General features: G+C 40.2%; 1 protein-coding gene across 4 annotated transcripts in view; it reads left to right on the forward strand.

Moving 5' to 3' along the window:
- KLF3 (KLF transcription factor 3) overlaps nt 1-22,443 on the forward strand; it is a 34,607-nt gene that overhangs the window by 6,438 nt on the left and 5,726 nt on the right. For 3 of the 4 annotated variants that reach the window (XM_081158029.1, XM_081158028.1, XM_081158031.1), the window contains exons 2-5: nt 8,304-8,399; nt 15,981-16,467; nt 17,159-17,309; nt 22,147-22,307. In XM_081158029.1, the coding sequence (XP_081014155.1) occupies nt 8,343-8,399; nt 15,981-16,467; nt 17,159-17,309; nt 22,147-22,307 (856 nt within the window). In that variant the 5' untranslated portion in view covers nt 8,304-8,342. Of the gene's footprint in view, nt 1-3,071; nt 3,307-8,303; nt 8,400-15,980; nt 16,468-17,158; nt 17,310-22,146; nt 22,308-22,443 lie in introns of those variants that run through there. The other variant, XM_081158030.1, reaches the window with a different exon arrangement.

Consider the following 22,443-nt stretch of genomic DNA (forward strand, 5'->3'; position numbering starts at 1 on the left):
CATTTTATCCTAGCATGTGAGGAGTGTAGATTGACATCCATTCATTTTTTCATCTCACAGGTATTCATTGAACACCTACTCATTACAGCTAATCTCAAATTATGTGCAGTCATTCTTCTTAGTTATGCCATAGGATGGAGTCGATCTAGAGTGCTCTAACCAGAAAGGCGTTTTGAAATCTTAATTGCCCTCTGGAACCTCCCCATTGCCCTGCCTAGCATGGGCCTGTGTGGCACTGCACGCGTCCCACACCCTCCGTGCCAGGGAGTGACCCTACTGTGAGATGGTTTTACTTAGAAGTCGGCCCCACAGCACAGAATGGAGCAGAACAGAAAGAGTCCTGGTCTGCAAGCAGACACACTTTAGTTCTTGGCTGCAGCTCCAACCAGCTCTGCGAATTTGGGCAAGTCATTTCACCTCTGTTCCTCCATTTCCTCATTTCTAAAATGGGGATGAGGACCTGACCCTTCCACCTTTGTACAGTTGTTATAAAGATTTCCGTATTTACTTGAGTAAAGCTGCCAATTTTTCTCAGCAGTTTTATGGACCAGTTGCAGGTGCGTTGGCTAGGGAGACAAATAGCCTAATTTGGGGCCTTCAGAATGTGTCTTTTGATCTTGTGTCCAAGCATGCACTCTACGAGAGAGGGCAGGCATCAGGGACCGGTTGGGAGGGGCTGAAATCGCAGCTACTGTAAATACACTGTCCCTGAATGCCATATGCTTTTCTGGTGTGATGTTGTCCTCTGCCCCAGGAGGTAGTAGAGGTGGGGTGCCAAGTCCACCAGCCTTGAAGTCAGACTACTTTGGGTTCAAATCCCAGCTCTACAATTTAGCAGCTGTGTGATCTTGGACAGATTACTTTGCCTCTCTGTTCTGGTGTTCTCATCAGTAAAATGGGAAGGTAATACCAACCTCATGGACTTTAAATGAACACAGTCTATGTAAAGAACAGCACCTGGAAATTGACAATCATAAAAGTGGTAAGAATCAACAGGAAACTCCTGGCTTTCCTTGGTCAAGGGAAGTATCTTTTCAAAAACAACAACAACCTAGTGTTTATTATTATACTCCCTTCCTCCTCAGGCAATTGCCTCTTCTTCCCCTCTCTCTTTCTCTCTCCCCCCCCCCCCCTTCTCCTATTTTAGGCTCTAAAACAGTAGAGACCTTGACGCTAGGCTTTTTAGAAGATTTCTCTGGGTGAATAATAAAAAATTCTGTGAGGGTGAAACTGATGAGGTTTCTGGAGGACTCCTAACAGGCAAGGTTAAGGTTAAGAGCAAAAGCTTTTTTTTTTTTTTTTTAAGAAGTTTGGTTTCTTTTAGGGTTAGGTGCCCCTCATCCCCATTATCTAATTATATAAGGGAGATTTTAAGTGCATTCAAAGGGAAGAGGAAATGACTGGAACTCCTACCCCGGGCTAAGTTCTATTACATTGGCTCCTTATGCCTGGCCAAAAAAATGTCATTTCGTGAACAAGCCTGATCGCCTGTGGGGAGTGGGGAGGGAGCCCTCTAAGGAAGTATAACGCACTCCTGTCCCTTAGGTGCTCAGTGCTGGTGGGAGACATGCCTTTGGCAAGTTAAAAGGCCCAGCCTACGTAGGTAAGAAGGCAGCTTCAGATCTACCGGGTGCAGTCAGCAGGCTTCGCAGAGTGCGGAGGGCCTTGAGCTGGTCTTTGAAGAATTAGGAGGCTTTAGATTGGCCGGAAGGGGACGGGCATTCCACTGTGGTTGCCCAGCATCAGGGCCAAAAATGAACAAAGGCGGTGGGGGGCAGGGCAGCCAGCGTGAAGGGCACTAGTTGGAGCTGGGGGCAGCTGGTTAGCATTGGTGCTTGGACCCACTCCCCAAGCCCTGGGAATCCTGTTGGAGGGAGGGAGGTTTGTGAGCTTAGGAAAGAAGAGATGAGAGCTTTGAGAAATGCAGGTGGCTAGGGGACTGGGATGGATTGGAGGGTGGAAGGCCAGTGGAGGAAAACCCCAGTAGCAGAGTCCTGAGGCACTGAGGGCCTGGCCTTCAAAGGCAACAGCAGGAAAGCAGAGAAAGGTTGATGAAGAAGGCTTAAAAGGCTTCCATGCTGAATGACCAGAAGATGGGGGGGGGGGGCAGCCTGGCAGCCTTTTGAGGCAGGAGCAAGGAAGAGGATTTGGATTTGGGACATATTGAATTAATTCTCTTACATAGCAGTGGTTCAAATGCTTTTGTTTCTTCTTTGTTTACTTTTGAAGGGAGAGGGCAGTATTAGCTCATGGTTCATGTCCAAAGGTTCTGGGGTGCTATGAGATATACTTTTAATGGAAAATCCTCAGGAGCCCAGGGAGTTACCACCATCCTGACGGTTCTGGTTATTTTTAAGGTTCCAGCCATCACTGTTGAGGCTAGAGTTTCCAGGAACTAGCTGCTGGCTGGAGCCAATTGGTCCCTCCCAGCCTCCCACTCCCTCCAGGGTGGGGCCCCATGGGTGGAGGCCCCTTAGGGTGGAGTGGGGTGGGTCTCCAGTGATAGGGCACCAGCAGAGAGGCAGCCTGGCCTCACACAGCCCTTCTGGATTTGATTATATAACACTCCACAGAAGAGAACTGCAAGGGCTTAGGCGGACCTTATGAGATATGTACACAGCAGGATTATGCATCATGGGAATTTTTGAATTGATCTTGCTTTTAAAATACAAAATTGTCAGCCTAAAGAAGGAAAACAAGTGTGTAACCTTAGTAGGGAAAATGTTAGGGTTTGCTAATTTCTTTAAGAAAGGTGTGGAATGCTACTAACCAGGTGGCTGTGAACTTGAGAGTTTACCTACAGGGTATGGGTTGGGTTTCCACCCCCACCCCTGCTTTTCTGGGCCTCCTTCTGCCAAAGTGTAGGGATTTTGCTTGGTTGTTACCTTTGCACCTGTCCTTATTTACATGCAAAATCAATTGCTTCACTTGGTCTTTCCGAAGTACAGGGTGTGGGCAGAATCTTATCTGAAGCCATGTCCTGTTTGGACAAGTTGGACTCGCCTTGGCAACTCTCCATAGGGTGGAGCAGATGGGTGGAGGCAGGAAAGTAAAATTGGGTGGCTTGTTAGCCGAGAGAGGAGAGAGGGCGGATTGTTTGCTCACTGGATCATTATATTTAATCTGAAACTAAATAATTAACTTCTTTCCCATTTACAAAACATTTTGATGCAAAATAACTAATTTATGAGGGGCAAAGATTTAGAAATACTCCATGGGTGTGTTTTTTTTTTCTTTCAAATCAACTAGAGAAGACTGAGGTAGGTGGAAATCATCAAGTGATATGAAAACGGGACGCATTTCCAGGTAGGTGCCAGCCTTTGGCTATTCTGAAAAGAGCCTCCAACTTCAAAATGCCTGCTTACATCTCTTGCCTGGCCCCTTGTATTTCTGGCCAGAGCAACTGCCATTAAATATTCAACTTCTTGGGAACATAAAGAGTTTGGGTACAGAAGTGAAGAAAGAAAAGTTTCTTTGGAAAGGAAGTTTAGCTACAGGGATGTTGCCTGCCTACCCTGGTCCTCTTCCTGGCCAAGAATCTCACACACACACACACACACACACACACACTCACTCACTCACTCACTCACTTTGTTGGGTTTCTTTTCTGTTTTTTTTCTTTTTTCCCTGAAGTTCCTTTGGGGAATAAAGGGGTGGTGGGGGGGGAACATGCTTCCTCCTTTAAGCTTGGGAGTGTTAAAAGCTATGGAGCAGGGTAGGGGACACTTACAGATGGTGTGTTGGTTTGGTTCTACTGTTTTTCTCCTTACACCTGGCTGAGGTCAGCTAGGAAACAGACTTGCTCTGAGGGAGGCAGGTAATTTGGAGCCTTAGGGTCAGGTCAGGCTGGGTTGGGGAAGGATAATACAGGGGCCCTTCGAGGATATAAAGAAAGAAAGATTTGGAAGAAACAGCATTAAAAAGGAGATGAGAAGAGAGAGTGTCAGAGGCAAATTCTGCTGTGTCACCAAGAAACTTTGCTTCAGATACACATTCTGTTCACATATTCTCCATATTATCTCCTTCTCCCCCCTCCCCCATGCTTCTAAGGAAGGGGCAGTCATTTATAAAGTTATTTTTGTAATAAATGTGCTCTAGCTTCCTGACAAGCAACTTTCAAAGGAGATTTGGTAAATCATAACCTCCTTACGTTAGGGCTGTATTTTGCAGCTCTGTAGGACATTTGCACCCGATAAGACATAGAGGACTGAAAGGACGGTGACATGCAACTGTATTACTTCTGAAACTTCATGTAAATGATTCACTGAAGCTTCTTAATCCATAATCATGCAGTTTTCCATTTTGGCAAAAATCTGACCCTTATTTCAACATCTGAAAAGTCAGAGTAAAAGTGGAGAGAGTGTGAAGGGAAATGTGTTTCTCCCTTTTGGAGGAAAATTCAGCTGTCTTGGCCCTTCCCAGCAGAAGAACATAGTTGGGAAAGATGACATTTGATCCAGTTGTGGAAGATTATTTTGGTGATGATGTTTCTCTATTTTCGCTTTTAAGCACCTTGATATCTCAGTGTTTTAAAACCAGTTTTGCCCTTTTTGTCTCTTTTAAAGCAGTTTTGTTATCTTGGGATTGCTTAGTTTAGAATTTATCTCTGTTAGGCTAAATACAACTAAGATGTAAATGTGTTTATGATTGGGAAATAGTTGTAAGAAAAAACAGAACCACATTTGGGGCCTCCTCCTGTCTGTGATACCTACATAAAATGGTTAACAGAATTCCTGAGCCTGCTTAAAACCCACTAGGTTTAAAGTCCCTGATGTTGGCAAACTCAATTTACTTCCAGTCCTAGTCTATAATACCTGTTTTAGCGCGCCACCTACTGGTTGTAGTTAAGATTGCTGTCAGTGTTGTGTAACAGATTTTCTACAGCATTTGTAGTTTTTAGCATTCTTTAAAAATGATGGTAACATCCCCAGAGCACTGAGTTGCTTGTGGGGAACTAAAGGCACTAAGTTAAGAGACTCCAGTTCTTCCAGTGCTTCAGTTTCTTCTCAGTTATATGAAAGGCACTTTGGAGACATTGAAGTCACTCTTCTCTGACCCAAAGATAGTCCATACCAGTGGCAAAGTGGTCTATTCAGAGATAAGCACAGCAAGGACAGAGTATACAAGCTTTTTGCAAATAAACAAAATCCTGATTTGTGATAATATGTCTGATTATCTTCCTAAATTTTGTTCCTTTAGCTTAGCTTCCCTCTCATGTTTTTATTGAAAGTTTTCATTGTAGAATTCATTTAAAAATTAGCACACAGGTGTGTATAGAGCTTTCCCATTCCTACCCCCACTTCCAAGAAGCCCTTGTTAACAGATTAGGGTACATCATTTTCTTCACATGTCCTTTATCTTGTTCCATATCCTGTGGCTGTCACTAAAAGTACAACCAGTCATTTTAGAAGCTACCGAGCTGGGAACAGTATGCTGTTAGACGTGTTAATTTGATTCTGTTCATAGTGATATTTGACTTTTGCACAGACTTTTTTTATTGTCCAGTGATGCATTATTTAGGAGTTTCAAAATGAGGTATTCTAATCCTGTCATTCCTTCATTTATTAGCTGAAATACTTCTCTAACGAGAAATATTCTTTCATCACTACTGAGTTACTCTGAGGTACAGTCTAAACAAATGTAAACATACATTTACAACTTTTTTAAAAAGTAAAATTAAATCAGGTTTAGTTAAACAGATGCTTTATAGTAGACCTTTTTATTTTAGGATTACAAGTCTTACAGAGCACTAATTTCCTTAAATTTAGATAAACATAATTAAAGAATGAAAGTAACTTAAATAATGTCTTAAAATGATACAAGAAATAGCAGGTTAATGTGTAATTCATTCCTAAATGGATTCAGTGGTCATTATGAAAATAGATAGAAGGCTTTATGGGCTAAATGGTGGAGTTAGCATTTGAACCAAAATGAACTCCAGAGCCCATCATCTTAATTCCACTGTGCTGCTCTCACTGGTGAGGTGTGGAGATGCTGGGCAGCTTTTGGTGGTACCGTTGTAAAGTGATCAGGCCCTATGAGATCTCAGAGAGGACATAGGCAGCTATTAACTCTTAAATGAACTTTTAATCTGAAGGAGTTTTTCTTAGGGTGGAAGGGCTGACCTCTAAGGCTTAGTATGTTAGCAAAGAGGCAAATACCTGCTATTGCTCCAGAAGTTAGAACCAACAAATTTAGTGTTGTGTATACAGGATGTATATCTTAAAATTGAGAACATATCTGTTGATATAAACTATTTAGAGGGCAAAAGAGCTTTTTTATTTTGTGTTTTAATTCTAATTTTCTCTTCCTAAAACTTTGTGGGTGTTTATTTTACATGTGAAAGGAGGAGGGCCAGGATGCAATTCATGAGTCTCCAGAGCTGGGCTCTTCCCTTACACACCTTAGAATATGAGTGCTTTTATTTAGAAGGAATTGCATCAAGATACTGCCAGTGGAGTGGGTGGATCTATAAGGGTTAATTCTATTTAAAAGGCTGGGGGAGGGTTGGCCAACTGGATCACGGCTGCCACATCTTTTGTTTATGGTCCAGTATGGGGCACTGGACAATTTTTAGAACCATATCCATCAGTACAGCTGCTAGGCTGGAAAATGGTTAATAATAGATGTCAAGGCACAAAAGAGGTTTTCATCCTTCATTATGAAATCATCCATTTTTCACTGGTTGGTGGGGTTTGTTCTTGCTGGAAGACATAAGAGGGTGGTAGCACCACTGATTTGCGCACCCTGGTATCAGATTGTGTTCCCAGATTATAGTACATCCTGTGATGTAGGAAAATGGAATTTTGAAGTCAGGGCCTTATGTTGAGTTAATAATGGTATTCATATGTTGTCATGAGACCCAGAACAGGCTTTCTTCAATGAAGCAACAAAACACAAGAACTATACAGTACTACTTTTATAATTGTATGTGAAGATATCTTAGTATAACCCATAGAGCATGGACACAACAAGCTACAGGATTACTATCATGGAGGTGGTGTGGGGATGGGTGTTTTAATACTGAAATATAGGAAGTAATCTAGAACCAGGGACTTGTACAGCTATTTCAGGTAGAACTCAATCTAGAACTTACTCGCTTTTCCACCCAAATCAAAGACTTTACCTCTAACCAAAGTCCTGAACAGGTAAACCAAATTTGGATAGTAAGTACCCTAAAGAGGTTGTTGAATATCTGAGTAGTATCTGGGCCGTAATTCCATCACCTGTGAAATGCAGTTGAATATTGAGCAGACTGAATGTTTTGTCCCGTGAGGAAGCAGTTGGCTTTATGTAGACTAGTGCTAGAAGTGGACCAGTATAGAACAAAGAAGAAAATACATGGAGAACATGAACAGAACAATAGAAGCAGAGAAAAGAAAGACTGACAAGATCAAGATGCATCCAGCTAAAGATTGGCTGATTTCCTAATGAGAAATTTGCAAGAATGGGAGTGAATACAAGCTAATATTCTTCATATATAAAAAGTGCTTAGAAAAGGTGGGGGTGGGGGGAACTCAAGACCTGAATAGGCATTTCTTAAAAAAAGAAATGTAAATGACAAATAGAGGTCAAAATTTTAATTCTGTAATTAAATCAATTTAGAATAAAAATAATTTTCCATTTTGATACTAACAAATAGGCAAAGTTTGGGGGGTTTTTTAAGTGATGATAAACAGTGCTGGTAGAAATGTTGGGAAACAGGTTCTGTTTTATTGATGGAAATAATAGAGCATCTTTGCTGGATGATACATCAGATGCTTTGGAAAATGTACATGTTTGTCACCAAGGCTAAAACTTATTTTAAGAATTAAGGATATACAGGAGGATGTAAGTATGAAGGTACTCGTTGCAAAAATTTGGATGGACAAAAACAAAGGTGTTAATTATGGTTAGTTCTAGTTTTCTTTATGCTTGTCTTCTTTTCTTCCTGATTTTTCTGTAAGGAAAAGGAAAAGTATGTAACACTTGTGTATAATGTGAACTTCCACTAAGTTACACCACAGTCTTAAGGAAGCTTTGCTGCTTGGAAGAGGCTGTACATATTGTTCCAGAAATGTCCGGGTTTATGTATTTGAGTTAGGAATGCCAGTTGGCGCTCAACTGGTTATGACCATGGAGCCTGGTTTTAATTATACAAAATGGCATCTTTCATAGGTAAGGGAAACAAATTCCAGCCATTCCGGGGGCAGGGGAGAGGAAGGAGCAGAGAAGGGGGGGTGAGGAATATTATATTTTATTTTTACTAGTTTATATTTAAAGTAACCTTGGGATTTAGATGGACACCTTGTTTTGTTTTCTAGGCCAAACACCAGAACACCCTAGAAAGCTTCACTAAAAGAATGCTCATGTTTGACCCAGTTCCTGTCAAGCAAGAGGCCATGGACCCTGTCTCAGTGGTAAGTTATCCAAAATTGAACATCTTCTTATTTATTCCAAGTAGTAATGCCATCATCATGTGTTGTGTAATTCCTTAAAATTACTCCATTACTTAACAGGCATTTGGCAGGTATATTTTTCAAAGACCCCAGTAATCGAAGTTAATACCCTACTAGCAACTATGCATCCTCTAATAAATGGGATCCATGCTTCCTTCAGGCCTGTGCCCCACACCCCTCAAAATACTATCAGCACAGAACTTGGGCCACAGGCAAATCTTCTCACCACAAAAGTAGGTTAAAAAAAAAACTCCTCAGTTTCCAGTTTTTTAGTTGGAGCTCTCAAGATTATTGGTCTTGGCAAAAAAAAACATTTGGCTAAACTGATTGTTTTTAAACATTAATGTGCATCCAGGGACATTTTTTTAATTAATTTTTTTGAATGTGTGACTTTTTGTTTTTAATAGAAAAAATGAACAAAATTATAATGATGAAGCCCAGATGGATGGAGGTGGGGTTGTCACAGTGCATCCTGCTTCTTAGGCTCCTCTGCCGGCCTGGGGCTGTGCTCCCTGGCTGCAGCAGCCAGGGCCTCCTCCCTCTCACCTGGGCCTCCTGCAGAGACTGATCCAGACCATCGGCAAACCTCTGCACACAACTCCAGTGTTTGCTCTGGATCTCAATGACTTTCTCTAGTGTGGCCGCTGAGTCAATGTTGGGCTTTTGCTGTAAGACTCTCTCGTCCAAGGGCTGTGCAGAGCTGAGGCACAGGCCTAAAAAGCATCACAGATGACAGTCAAGTCATGGCCTCCCTCCAGGGCCAGCACCACCCACACCCCTGCTCAGGGACATTTTTTTAAAAACCTGTGGGCAGTGTTTATCATGGTTAGGAAGCAGTATCTGAATGTATCTATAAGAAATCTGTATTAAAAACATGATACAGGTGACTTAGAAGTGTTTTGTTTATTCAAGCTCACCTCCCTGACTATATAGAAGAGTTTCTCAAAAATGAAGTTGCCCTTTTTTTTAAAAAAAATACTGGAAGAAAAAGATATTCCATTAAAATCTCATATAGTGTTTAGGATGTGTTTCACGGAGCTGATTAAAAAGATGAAACCCAAAAATATATATATATAACAACTCTTCAGTCCTTTTACATGTAAAAATAAATATATTAAGAATAAAATAATTTGCTTAAGAAATAATGACAACAGCTGTATAGAGCTACGACTGTATGAGAGATGACTGAGGAGAAGCTAGTGAAAGAACGAACTTGGCAGTGAGGAGGAATTTTCACTTCACTTGGAAGAGTCTGGGTGGGTGGGAATTATGTTCATTGTCTTTTTCAACACCTAGTGCTAAACTGGCCCCTCTGTGAGCCAGGCCCCTCCAGATGCTCCTCAGCCACCAGGAGACTGGTAATTAGTCCAGGTGTTTCTATAGATCCAGCACTAGTGCTGTGGAGGTGGGACATGGGTGACAACAGAAAGGTGTCTCCACTTCAGAGCAGGGAGTAGTTCAGACTTAAGGGGATCTGGGTTAGTGAATAGGAAATAACAAGGCAACACTCGCACTCTGTCTTGCTCTTTCCTTCCAAGGGCTTGGAAAATATTCACAAGGGGGAAAACTTGGCCTGAGATGTATATGAGAAGGTTGATAATGACACGCTTGCAAAATTAGATCATCTTTATGCATTGGCTGTGGAGGTTCCTGCCAAAAATGTTTATACAACACGGGGGTCACTCAGAGGCCCTTGGAACTGAGTTGCCATGGATATTACTAACCCAGTGAAGTGTTTATCACTGTGTGCAATGAAAAGTTAAGTCAGAGTGGCTTTAAGGAAATAGCATTTACATTTCAGCATAGAACGGATAACTGAGTGTCTGAATATAACTGAGCAATAAGAATTTTATTAGTCAAAACAGTGAATTGACTACTAATGTTATTCAGCACTATCATGGTATTCCTCACCCTTCCCCCAGCTACTGTGTGTTCACGTTGCAGGAAAATAAGGTGTAAAAATTTCTCTGTTAATTATATCCTTGAAATATGAATAGGTTTTCAGTACCAGAGAGTGTGATTAGTTTTATAAATGAAGCAGAACCATCAATGACGCACTTTACTATTCAGTATACTTCCAGGGCTTTTCATCGAGCATGGAAATAGGAGGGCTCAAGAGCCTATTCTAAAGCTGAAAATGAAGATTCACGTTGCTAAGTTAGTTATGATATAATTGAATGCAAGGAAACACACTTAGCTGAAAACAAGGAAATAAAATGCATTTGAAATAGCAGTTATGCTTGTAATGCTGTAACTTATATTAATATATGAACTTAGAATATATAGAAGTACTTTTGCAATTAATGGCCTTTTTCTCCTTCATGCTTGAGTGTGCAACTTCACCTAACACAGAAATTTAGATTGTTTCACCAAATTTAGTGTCATTCCATATAATGAAGTTCCTTTTTAATTCAGTGAAATCTCAGTTAACTGAAAAGTTTGGAGAGTAGGGTGTTGTGATTATTTTCTCAACAAAATTAAGTAAGCTTCTGTTTTCACTCTTAAATCTTTTTTGAATTTCATCTTTCCTGCCTTCATAGATGGAGTGTATTAAACCTAATTTCTTATTTTTTTTATTCCTTTTTCTTCTTAATTCCATATTTGATCTGAAGGTTGAAGTCTTTGGTTATTTAAGTCTACGTTTTAAACATTAAGGCAGTAAGAATAATTTGTAAGAGGATTTTTGTTTTAATTCCACACATGACTTATCTTCCCTTCCCACCCCCCTTTTTCTTAAAATGAGAGCACAGCAGAAACAATCTGCCTATTTGGTATTTTGCTATACTTTAGAGAAAGTGAGGAAATGTCATTTCTCACTTACCCAGATATAAGCCTTCATACCATCCTGTGCTTTGAGGCAAATGGTAAGGCTTTATATCACCTTTAAAGTTAGAATTTGCAAGAATTAGGGAGCAGAGGAGACCCTGCCTGCTCAGGTCTATGCCTGGATCTCTGCTATATATTCTCAGTGCAGTGTTGGCAAAACCACCAGCAGCTCCGTGAGCCTTCCTTTTTATCATTTTTTAATTTGTAAAATTGGAGATTATAATTTGTAAACCATAGACATCATGTGAATATAAAATGTACACGTAAAGGAATTATCTTTACCCATACATTTCCAAAGAAAGTTGAAGAATTTAACTCAGGAAGTGAAAAAGAAAACAGATTTTTAAAAAGTATTCTTTCTTATTCTATTCCTATAGGAAGATTACTCTTGAAGAAAGCACATTCCTTTTTTTTTTTTTTTTTTTTAATGAAAATTATTATCTAACAGAAACCTGACAGATTGAGAAGCACTTAACAGTTCCTCTGCTTGGTTCCAGCAGACACTTTTCAGAACTCTAATGAGCCTGGTAGAAAGAGAGCTTTCTACTTTTGTTTGCATAGAGAAGCATGACATTTGCTGTTTCCAGAGTGCTTGTTTATAAATGTACCACACCTTCCTGCATTGGGAACCCCACCCTTAGTGTGAAGATTCTTTTGACTTGCCATCGCCCTGTCACGGATGTTCACTTTTTTTCCATATTAATGAATAGTGAAATAGAGTCTTTATCCACTTAAACTGTCTTGTAATGGAAAACTCACCAAAAATATTCCCAATAAAATAAGAAACTATTGAAATTCTCACTTGAGTATAAATGATAGCTTTGGAAAATTATCCAAACCAAATCTTTTTGAAAAGTAAATCCAGTACCACCCCTAGCTGGGGGGTTGGGGGGCCCTTGCTTGAACCTTATCTTCAGGCTGCTCTGCTCTAGCACACACAGCCTCCTCGGAAGGGGCAGTGGCATTGGGATGTCCATCAGTGGCCAGAGGCACTTCCTCAGCTTCATTAACATTTGGTACTTGCCTCTGATTTGGATTAGGAGCCAGTGTGGCCATGCTTATTTGCATTGCTTAGTTAGAAGATAGGAATGGTATGGAACAGAAAGGAAGCAACTATTTACCAGGCTGTACCCACCCCAGGCACACACCAGGAGGAAACCCTGTATCAGTCCTTACACTGTGGGGAACGAGATTGTTGCAAGCTGAATGCAGTAGCTTGTGTGCTCCACCCAAATAATTAAACGTGTCTTATAGAAGGTTCTGATAAACATTGCTAGGAAATCTGCTAGTGAGACAGTTTGAGGAACCACATTTCTTCACCCTTTTGTTAGGCAGTCGACTAGAAATAGTTAATTGTGTACTCAGCTGTGCCCAAAGGTGTTTCCTTACTTTTAGCCCTGTAGCCTTACAAACACCACTGTCAGTCTAGGGCACAGGGGTCATTCACTGGAGAGCAAACTGTCAGCAAAACTGTGCATAATGGTTAGAAAACTTGGCTTTCTGTGTGGCTGTCTCTTCCTTTATGGCTTGAGAAACCTGGAATGTTACTAAATTTGCAAATCTCCCAGGTTCTAAATTCCTATTTTCCTCAAACTCACCCACAGATAGAAAAATCCAGCAATGACAGCAATAAAAGTATATCCTCATTTTGCTTCCTATTGAGCTGCCAATAACTTGGCATTAAATCTAGGTCATAGGGAGCTCTTTGAAGAATAGGGCTGAAAATAAGGGAGAAGCTACATGTCGGTGAGTAGAGACAACTAATACTGCCTCCCATTTCCTGGAGTTTTGTTTCTAGTATCAGAACTTTTGCACTTTAGAGAATTATATATAAAGCAGGTTAAACTTGAGAACCAGGGGAAATTTTTTCCTCTGTATTTAATTACTTCCTTAAACCCTCATTGTACATGATTTATAATTTTTTTGGTTAGTGAGCCTTCTGCCTCTTTTAACATTTCAATTTAAATATATTGAATATTAATATTGCTGTATGTTTGGGGCCCTCACACCTTGTGATGTACCTGTGTGTGCCTGGTTCTAAAGAAAGTTAGAAATAGTCTTCATTTAATTCTCCATACATAACTCAAAGCTGTTTTTAAAGCAACAATTTATGTATTTTATATTTCCTGATATATCCTTCGTGTCCTTGTTTTTAAGCAGTATTATTAATGAAAATCCCCCCCCCTTTAAATTGTATTTAAGTGGTTTACCAGATTTTAATATAAAAATGAGTATTTTTATTCTACATCTCTGTCCTTGAGAGCTGTGCCATTCAAAGGGTGGTCTGTGCACCGTGGGCCACCCCCAGCCCACCCCGTCATTGAGAATCTAGTTTAGCGAGCTCCCCAGGTGAATTCACACGCAGTGCTGCTAAGGAGCCCCAACAGGAGGCTCAAAGCCCGTTACAGTGCACACCTCGTGTGTGAGAAGAGAAGGGAGTCCTAGCACCACAGTGTGTATTAAGCTCATTGCACAGGTTACCGTATTGAATCCAATTTTAATTTTAACTTCACAGCCTTCTAGGAAGAGCTTTGCCATATCCTAAAGGCACCAGTACTTCTAATATTTAGTAATTTTTTTGCCCTCTTTTATTTGAATAGGTAATATTATATCACTACTGAAAAAAATAGTTTTTTCTTACCCGTTTAAATAAACATCTATTTTAAAGTGCTGTATGTTCACCATGTGCCATCTATAAGTATCTTCAGTACCCCAGAGAGGTGTGCACCAGACTAAAGGCCTCACTGTTCTAGGAAACCATACAGATTGTGATGATATGGATAAAGAAAGGACAGATGAACATAAATACCACCTGTCTCCCTGTTCCCTGATACCCTGATGCTCAGCAGGCCTGCAGCAGAGGCCAGGCATCTGAATTTTAAAAACAGTACAAGTTATTCTGATGCATAGGCGGGTGGAGAGTCACCAAGCAAGGCCCAGAGAGGAAAGGGTGTGATCTCAGTTGTAAGCCCAGTCAAAACCACTACTACCCCACAATGATTTATAACTTATAATAGTGGCCTCTGAAGGGTCCGGGGAGGCTCAGAAATTAAGTGCATTTAAGTAATTTAATTACAAGGTCCTGTTGGTGGGTTTTCTCAATTGCATCATGAGCTACTATTGCCTCAGAATCATAAACACACAGGGATTTAAGAGCTGGAAGACCTGATACACAAGACTGCAGGTTCAGTCTCGGGTCAGGGCACATATAAGAATTGGCCAATAAATGCATAAATAAGTGAACATCAAAAATCGATGTCTCTCTCTCCCCACTTTCCCTTCTTCCCTTCCTCTCTCTCTCTAAAGCTCAATAAATAAATTAAAAAAAAAAAAATTTAAGAGCTGGAAGAGAGGCACAGTATGTTGCTTATCACTTTCACTGTAAAACATTCAAATATGAGTAGTTTTCTACAGGAGGACTTGACATGTTATCACTAAAAATTTCCCTAAAACAGGTAAAGAAAACAGCTTATGTTTAATTTTTTTTTAAATTTATCTTTACTGTTGTTGAAAGTATTACAGATGTCCCCCTCGTTTAATTTTTTTAAAAGCATTACAACAAGGATTTGTTTAAAATTATAGTTAAGGAATAGAATAATTTTAGTGAATTCATGGCCAGGAACATTAACTAGAATGTGCAATTATTATGATTGATTTATATTTAAAGCTGGCAGATGAGAGTTAGGTTATCCTGATATATTAGAAGAGAGAAGGGTATTTGAAGATAAATTAAGTCAGCTGTAGAACGGATCTTAGATTTAGGAGGAAACAAACCATTTTCTCTCTCTTCCTATATCTTCTTAGCTTAGCTTTTGGGAGGGTGGGATAGCAAGATGTAGAGGAGAGAACACTGGGCTTCAGCTTGTGTGCAAGTCATTTCAAGCATCAGGTGGCCTGATTTGAGTCATATTATATTAGCTTTTTCTTACAGTTCTGTCTCATCCACAAATGTGGAAATCAAGTCATCTTCTACAGCTTCATTCAAACTGTGAATAAGACCATTGAACAAGTTGGGTCCAAGGACATAATTACCCTACTGTGGGTGGCCTTCAGTGTATAGGCATGTAGGGTGACTGACCATCCTGGTTTGCCTGAGACCGTGGCATTTCCTAGGTTGTAGGACTTTTAGTGCTAAAGCTAAGATGGTCCTGAGCAAATCAGGACTGTTGGACATCCTAGGATGGGTTCGTCAGCGGCTCAAGCCCACCCAAAGGTACTACCATGCAGCTCTGTTTCTTCATATTTTACAAAGTATATCATGAGAAATGTTCAGTGCCCTGCCGCTGAGGTAAAACACTAAAGCCAGAGCGAGCATTTCCTGCCAATTAAGAAACCCCATCAGAAAAGCAATGAAGTTACTTGGTTTGGCTGCTTCTTGGTGAACCCCAATACTGACTGCTAATGATAAAAGCCCATAACCTGTTTTAGAATTTTGCCAGGTAGCAACCTTAACCTTAACATTTCACATGGGTGTCATCTTAGAATTAAATTTGAGCTTTTTCTTGTGATGTGGTTACCACATTAACCTTAGTTCTTATGTTTATTAGACCAGCTCTCTAATAGCATTTTTTTAGCATTGAGCATATATCTGAATCCAAACCACTTATTAAAGCCCATGTAATCAAAAGTGCCTTGTTGTATGTTTTCATCTTAATTCGTGTTTAAAGCAAATGTACTTATTTGGCTGTTTCCACTTCTGTTTTTCCTTTCCAATAGTCATACCCGTCTAATTACATGGAGTCCATAAAGCCCAGCAAGTATGGAGTCATCTACTCCACACCATTATCCGATAAGTTCTTCCAGACCCCAGAGGTCCTGTCGCACGGGATGCAGATGGAGCCAGTGGACCTCACCGTGAACAAGCGGAGCTCCCCGCCCTCGGCAGGGAATTCTCCCTCCTCGCTGAAGTTCCAGGCCTCGCACAGGAGAGCCTCGCCCGGGCTGAGCATGCCGTCTCCCAGCCCGCCCATGAAGAAGTACTCGCCCCCTCCCCCGGGCGTGCAGCCCTTCAGCGTGCCTCTGTCCATGCCTCCGGTGATGGCCGCTGCCCTGTCCCGGCACGGCATTCGGAGCCCGGGGATACTGCCGGTCATCCAGCCAGTCGTGGTGCAGCCTGTCCCCTTCATGTACACCAGTCACCTCCAGCAGCCGCTCATGGTGTCCTTGTCTGAGGAGATGGAAAACTCAAACAGTAGCATGCAAGGTAAATCCACCGCTGATCCACGCTGCTGCTCCCACTAGTGTCTCAGCGTCTTCACCAGACAGCCTGGTGAGAGATCGAAGGAAGCAGAGCCAGAGCTCTTCAAAGGGAATATTCCACTCGGAGTCTGCCTAAGGCATTTCCTTTTGTGTGTGTTTTTTGTTTGTTTTTGTTTTCTTAAAAGTGTTGATACTGGAAGAGCTCCCAAGAGTCAGGCTGTCTGTTTAAAGCTTTGAAATGATTACTTTCACTATATAATTGTCAACTTTGGGATTGTAAGAATCTGGACTTTATGTTTTGCTTCATGGAATGCCAAAGTAGTTCTAGGTGCAAAGAGGCATTTACTAAATCCCTTCAGATGATGGTGATTACTAATGGCTATTAAAAGCGCCTTGTTTATTTACTGGGCAGAAGGCTGGGGTTAAAAGAAGACAATCAAAAATTATAAGGGAGAATCATTTGGGGGCTGATGTCTTACAAGTCCAGTTTCCTTTGTACACTGCTTACTGGCAAAATAATGGTCCAGAGAAACAAGGAAACAAGAATCCCCCACAGATTCATTGCTGCTATAATTTTGCCAAAGGCAGATAAATAGTCACACATCAGTGTTATAGATAGGGCCTGTGCAATAAGCTTTTAAAAGCTGAAATTGGTAAATTGTACATAGAGTGACTTTTCTATTTTTATTTTTTAGTACCTGTAATTGAATCATATGAGAAGCCTATATTACAGAAAAAAATTAAAATAGAACCTGGGATCGAACCACAGAGGACAGATTATTATCCTGAAGAAATGTCACCCCCTTTAATGAACTCAGTGTCCCCCCCGCAAGCATTGTTGCAAGAGTAAGTATATTTAGGTCTACCCAACATTTGTGTAGCAGCATGCATCTTGGGACCTGGAATGGAAGCACAAGCTTCCAACATGTGATATGTGGATTGCCAGGAACGCCTTGTAGCATGTGGCAGCCACGGGGCAAGATGAGAGAATTTCTCCAAAAACAATGCTCTGTTACACGGACAGCATTATGACAGTGACCTCAAGTTACCAGTGAGTTGGTCACCAATGATTTTGCCACCTTACCACATACATTGTTTTTATCTTTTTTTTTTTTTCTTCACTCTTCCAGACTATGCACACATAGTTTTTTTACAATCTTAATCCTACCATGGAATAATCTTAATCCTACCATGGATTGAATTTGATGTTATAAATATTCCACAAGGTTGGATCATGAAAATTTCATGAACCCATGTTGTACTTCTAGTTGTCACTTCTAATAGAGTATACTGTCTCTATGATGAGGAATGTCTTTAACTAAAATCTTCAGGCCAACCGTAAGTCCAAGAAAGACACTCCAAAACAAGTCCTATAAATAAGTGGTGGCAACAGAAATTGACCATGTAGCTCAGAGAAGCTCAGCAATGAAAGAACTCTTTGGTCAGCATTCAAACATCTGAATGGTGGTTTATTTTAGGTCTAACTTGCTTTAATATGACAGTGCCACACACAGGTTAAATAACCATTAATGGTATTTGCCACTGTAGATAACCTTGAAGTTTACTGGTGATTACACTGGAAGCTGTGTTTGAAGTAGTTAAGAAAGTCTGACATCTTGGATCCCAGCTCTGCTCTCTTCCATATGTGTGACCTTGGGCTAATCATTTAATCTTGCTGCCTCTGTTTCCTCTTTATTTTCATTATTGGTTGTAATTATTTTTCTTGTTGTAATTGTCTTGTGTTATGGTGCTTTCAACATTGGATTTAGTGGCAAGCCTCCTACTACTGAGACAACAATTAAACAAATGTTCTGCCCATCTTTCTACTTTATCTTCTCAACCCCTCTCCCTTAAACAGTTAATTTTGCAACAGAATATGAATTCTTTGGTTTTAGAACAGCTATTTTCTGGAACTCCCAAGTATTCTGGTTGTATCCACATTCAACTCAAGTAGGTGCCTTCGTAGTAGCTCACATATTAACTGCCCATTGTACCAAATCATAGTCAATTTTTGCTGTTGTCGTATACTCGCTGATAAATGGAGAATGAATTTTCTTAGCCACATCAGCAGTAGGGTGTCTGATGGACTTGTACATTACTGCATAGCATCCCTTTCAGCCCCCAAAGAAACTTTTCCAAGGGTTCTCAAAGGAGTTATTTTATTGTCCCATAACCATTATGTGGGAGTCAGAGCAAACAGGGAACTTAGGAGCCAAGACATCAGATAACTCTCCTGCAATCACACTGTTAACAGCAGAGGGGGCCTGGGCTTGATCTCCTGCTTCCAGATGAGGGCACTTCCTGCTGTTTTTAACCTATATCTAGCCTACTGCATCTGCTCATGCACTCAAGTGAAAGGAAAAATAGAAAGACTATCCAAAGTGGACACCATCATGTAGGCTGTATTACCTCTTTTTTTTTTTTTTTTATGATGACGGGTGTCTCTGGCAAGGTAACTGGCAACATGACTTGGACTTGTAATTGTTCCTGTACAGGTGATGGAAAAGATGCTATAAAGCCAACTGCCCACACAGGGAGGGTTCCATTGACTGAATGGGGTTATTCCAAAGTCTAGGTTATTTATTAATTACAATGTAAAACTGGGAAGAAGAATATTTGAAGGCAATATGCTGTGCTCTGCTGCTGCTGAAGAGAAAATACTTTTTTCTTTCTCATTTTGAATAATGTTCTTATGATGATCTCAAGCTGGATGGCTTTTAATGATTAATGAGCAATATGCTTAGTCTAATGTAGACCTAAGAATGCATTTTGTGTCTCAAAAAATTCAACAGATTAGCCACAACCGGGACATGTACTCTTAAAGTAATTTTCTCACAGATGCAATTGAGTAATGTCTTGGAGTGTGACCAGTAGCAGCCCACATAGGAAACTAGCTAGCCAGGAAAGAATCATTTAAAACCAAGCGCCTAGTAACAATGAGGCAGCCCCAATATTTGCCTTAAAAACCCTTCTTTTAGAGGCAGACTTCAAAATACAGCTTTGAAATCCATTTGCTTGATCATGCAGCTACTGCTCTAGAATTATTTGTAAAATCACTCAAATGTATATCGAATTGCTTTTGCTATATATATTTGCATGTGTGAAAATGTATTTATAACAAATAGCTTAAGGATCAGATTGCCCCATTTAATTGTGTATATGAATAGTAGCAAATTTAAGAGAGGTGAGCTTAACTCAAAACAATGACCCGGTCTATAATATTTAATAGCTATTCTAACTTCTTGGTTGTAATGATCCCAAACAACCTCTCCAATAATGAGCAGTAAGGAGACCGAGAAGGGTAAGATCCCAAGATCCAGATCTCTAGCCTCAGCCTATACTAACATCTGGCTCTTTAGAGATAGGGCTGCTAACCACTCTCAGAATGATGTTGTTTTTTGAGGTAGATGTTAGCTGATACAGAGATTTCCTGATATGGTGTGGGGACGTTACAAAAAAATGACTCATGAAATTAATGTAGGGGAAAAGTTTGCAAATAGATTTTAGAACCTCAAATTAAAGAGAGAGAGAGAGAAACATCAGTCAGTTGCCTTCTGTAGGTGCCCCAACAGGGGATTGAACCGGCAGTCTTTCAGTGCACAGGACAACTGAGCCATTCTCGCCAGGCCAGGTACTGTTCTTAAATGCTTTGTGTACATTACTCAAAACCACCTTCTGAGATCATATCATCCCCATTTCACTGAGAGGATAAACACCTTGCCCCCAGGGTCACAGGGACCATCAGAGCTGCAATTTAAAGCTAGAGCACACAGCTTCTTAGCATACCTTTATATACAAGATCAGCAACTGGAAAACAGTTAACTACTGCACAGAAACTATTAGGCTGATTCCCAACCCATAAAATCTAATAATTGGGAGAGACTTCTAAAGTCATCTGGAATACTCTCAGTATCCCAGAGCACATGAGATACATTTAATCATTTTGTCCCTCAGCATTTTATTTCCTGAAGTTCTCCTAATGAAGATGAAACATTTTCAATCAGTGGCACTGAAGCTGAAAGTTAAAAATAAACTGATAACTTTTTTAATTGAAGAATTTTTAATTGATAATTTAGCTTAATAAAACCTGTATCTGTACATAAACTTCTCACTTCCCTGTTTTCTCTGTTTGTACATTTATAAGAGTTATGTTCTTGTCTTTTTCCCCCTCACTAGTTCATTGTCACTTTTCCATGTATCTAAACTGGGCCATTTTATTTTTCTGTATCGCCCCTCAATCACAGGGGTAGGAAGGTAAAGTGACACTCAAAGCTAGGGCAAAGCTAACAGTTTTCTTTGCTAATAATAAAAGTGAGAAATAAGTGACGTCACTTAAACACACCTTTTATTCTTTTAGACACTTCCTAGCATGCCTGAAAAAGTTACTGATAAAGAACATGTATTTAAATTTTTACCAACATTAAAAAAAAATCAAGTTTCATTTCAGGGACTCTCTTTTGATTTTTATGACTAAATTTATTATCCTTTTTTTTATCTCATTCTCTTTTTCCTTCTCACCAATCTTTTTTCTCCCTTCACACACTTGTATAAAACATTCATATGTTATTTGGAACATCTTAAAACTTTAAGTTCAAATTTAAAAGAAAAGTCTTTTGTTATAGTTGGAGGCCAACTACATAAGCATGTAATGTATCAAGTAATTAGTCATTAGGAAAGCAAATTAACGGACTGGAATTAATGGATGGATTAGGAATTTTAATTATTACAATCGGCAGAGGAAGTCTGGGAAAACTATAGACCTTTCCCAGCTCTTCTCCATCTGCCTTTTCTCTCCAACTACCTTTCTGAAAAAAGAAAAGGTCCATAGTAATGATGTTTGATACAGTTTGATTTGTGCAGATGCAGGAATGAGAGTCTGGGTGAGAGCAATCAGGGAGGTAGGGAGAATGTCAGGGGTTCCCGAGGGAGCTGGCTGTGCCACAATGTCATGGGCAAGGGGCTTCCTCACCTGACTGCTAGCACTGCCCTGAAGTTCTCCCTCTAACAGGAATCATAGGAACAGGAAAGATCTGAATTTCTGAAAACAGCAGTACCAACATTTTTTTTGTTGTTTTTTGGAACAGCCAGCATTTGAAAATCAAATATGAATTGTCGATTTTTAAAAGACTCTGACTAAATGCCAGTTATGTAAAAGATAAAGTGTAGATACATCCTATAGTGTGTTTGCCTGAGACTTAGGTATTTGATCTTTCACTAAAGAACAATAAATGAAAATAAGGATGGCCTATGAAAACATGGTAGAGTATCCAGCATTACCTAGTGCCACAAAATTCTATAAACAGGCAATTTTTATTGAGGCAAAGAGACTCCTATCACTTTGCACCTCCCTGCAGCATAGTGCCTAACCCTTCTTACTGTCATTACTTATCTACATGTCTGTCTCCCCCTAGAGTGTGAGCTCCTCGAGGGCAGGAACCCTGTTTTTATTCATCTTTGTGTCCCGGTGCCAAGCACAGTGCCTGGCTTATGGTAGGTGCTCACTCAATGTTTGTTGAATGAATATATAGCAGTGCTTCTTGGGTTGATCAGCTAATTTCTTTTTGTTTATTTGTTGGGTTTTTTGTTTGTTTGTTTTTGCCCAGTGTTGTTAATGCTTTTGGTAGACTGAAGGAAGGGAAGAGCCTTTCACTTAACATTTTGCATTTAACATTGGCTTTCACAGGAATCACCCTTCAGTCATAGTACAGCCCGGGAAGAGACCTTTACCTGTGGAATCTCCAGACACCCAAAGGAAGCGAAGGATACACAGATGTGATTATGACGGATGCAACAAAGTGTACACTAAGAGCTCTCACTTGAAAGCACACAGAAGAACACACACAGGTAGGTATCAGAAATATAAGACAAGCTTTCTTCTTAAGAATTAGAATAAAATGTTAAGTCAAATGTTCCGACTTTCAGAGGTTATTATGATGAAGTTTTTTCAGGCATCTGAAAGTTACCAAAGTCATTTACAGAT

This window comes from Miniopterus schreibersii (genome assembly GCF_964146895.1).
Source record: "Miniopterus schreibersii genome assembly, chromosome: 1".
In the NCBI taxonomy this organism is placed as follows: Eukaryota; Metazoa; Chordata; class Mammalia; order Chiroptera; family Miniopteridae; genus Miniopterus; species Miniopterus schreibersii.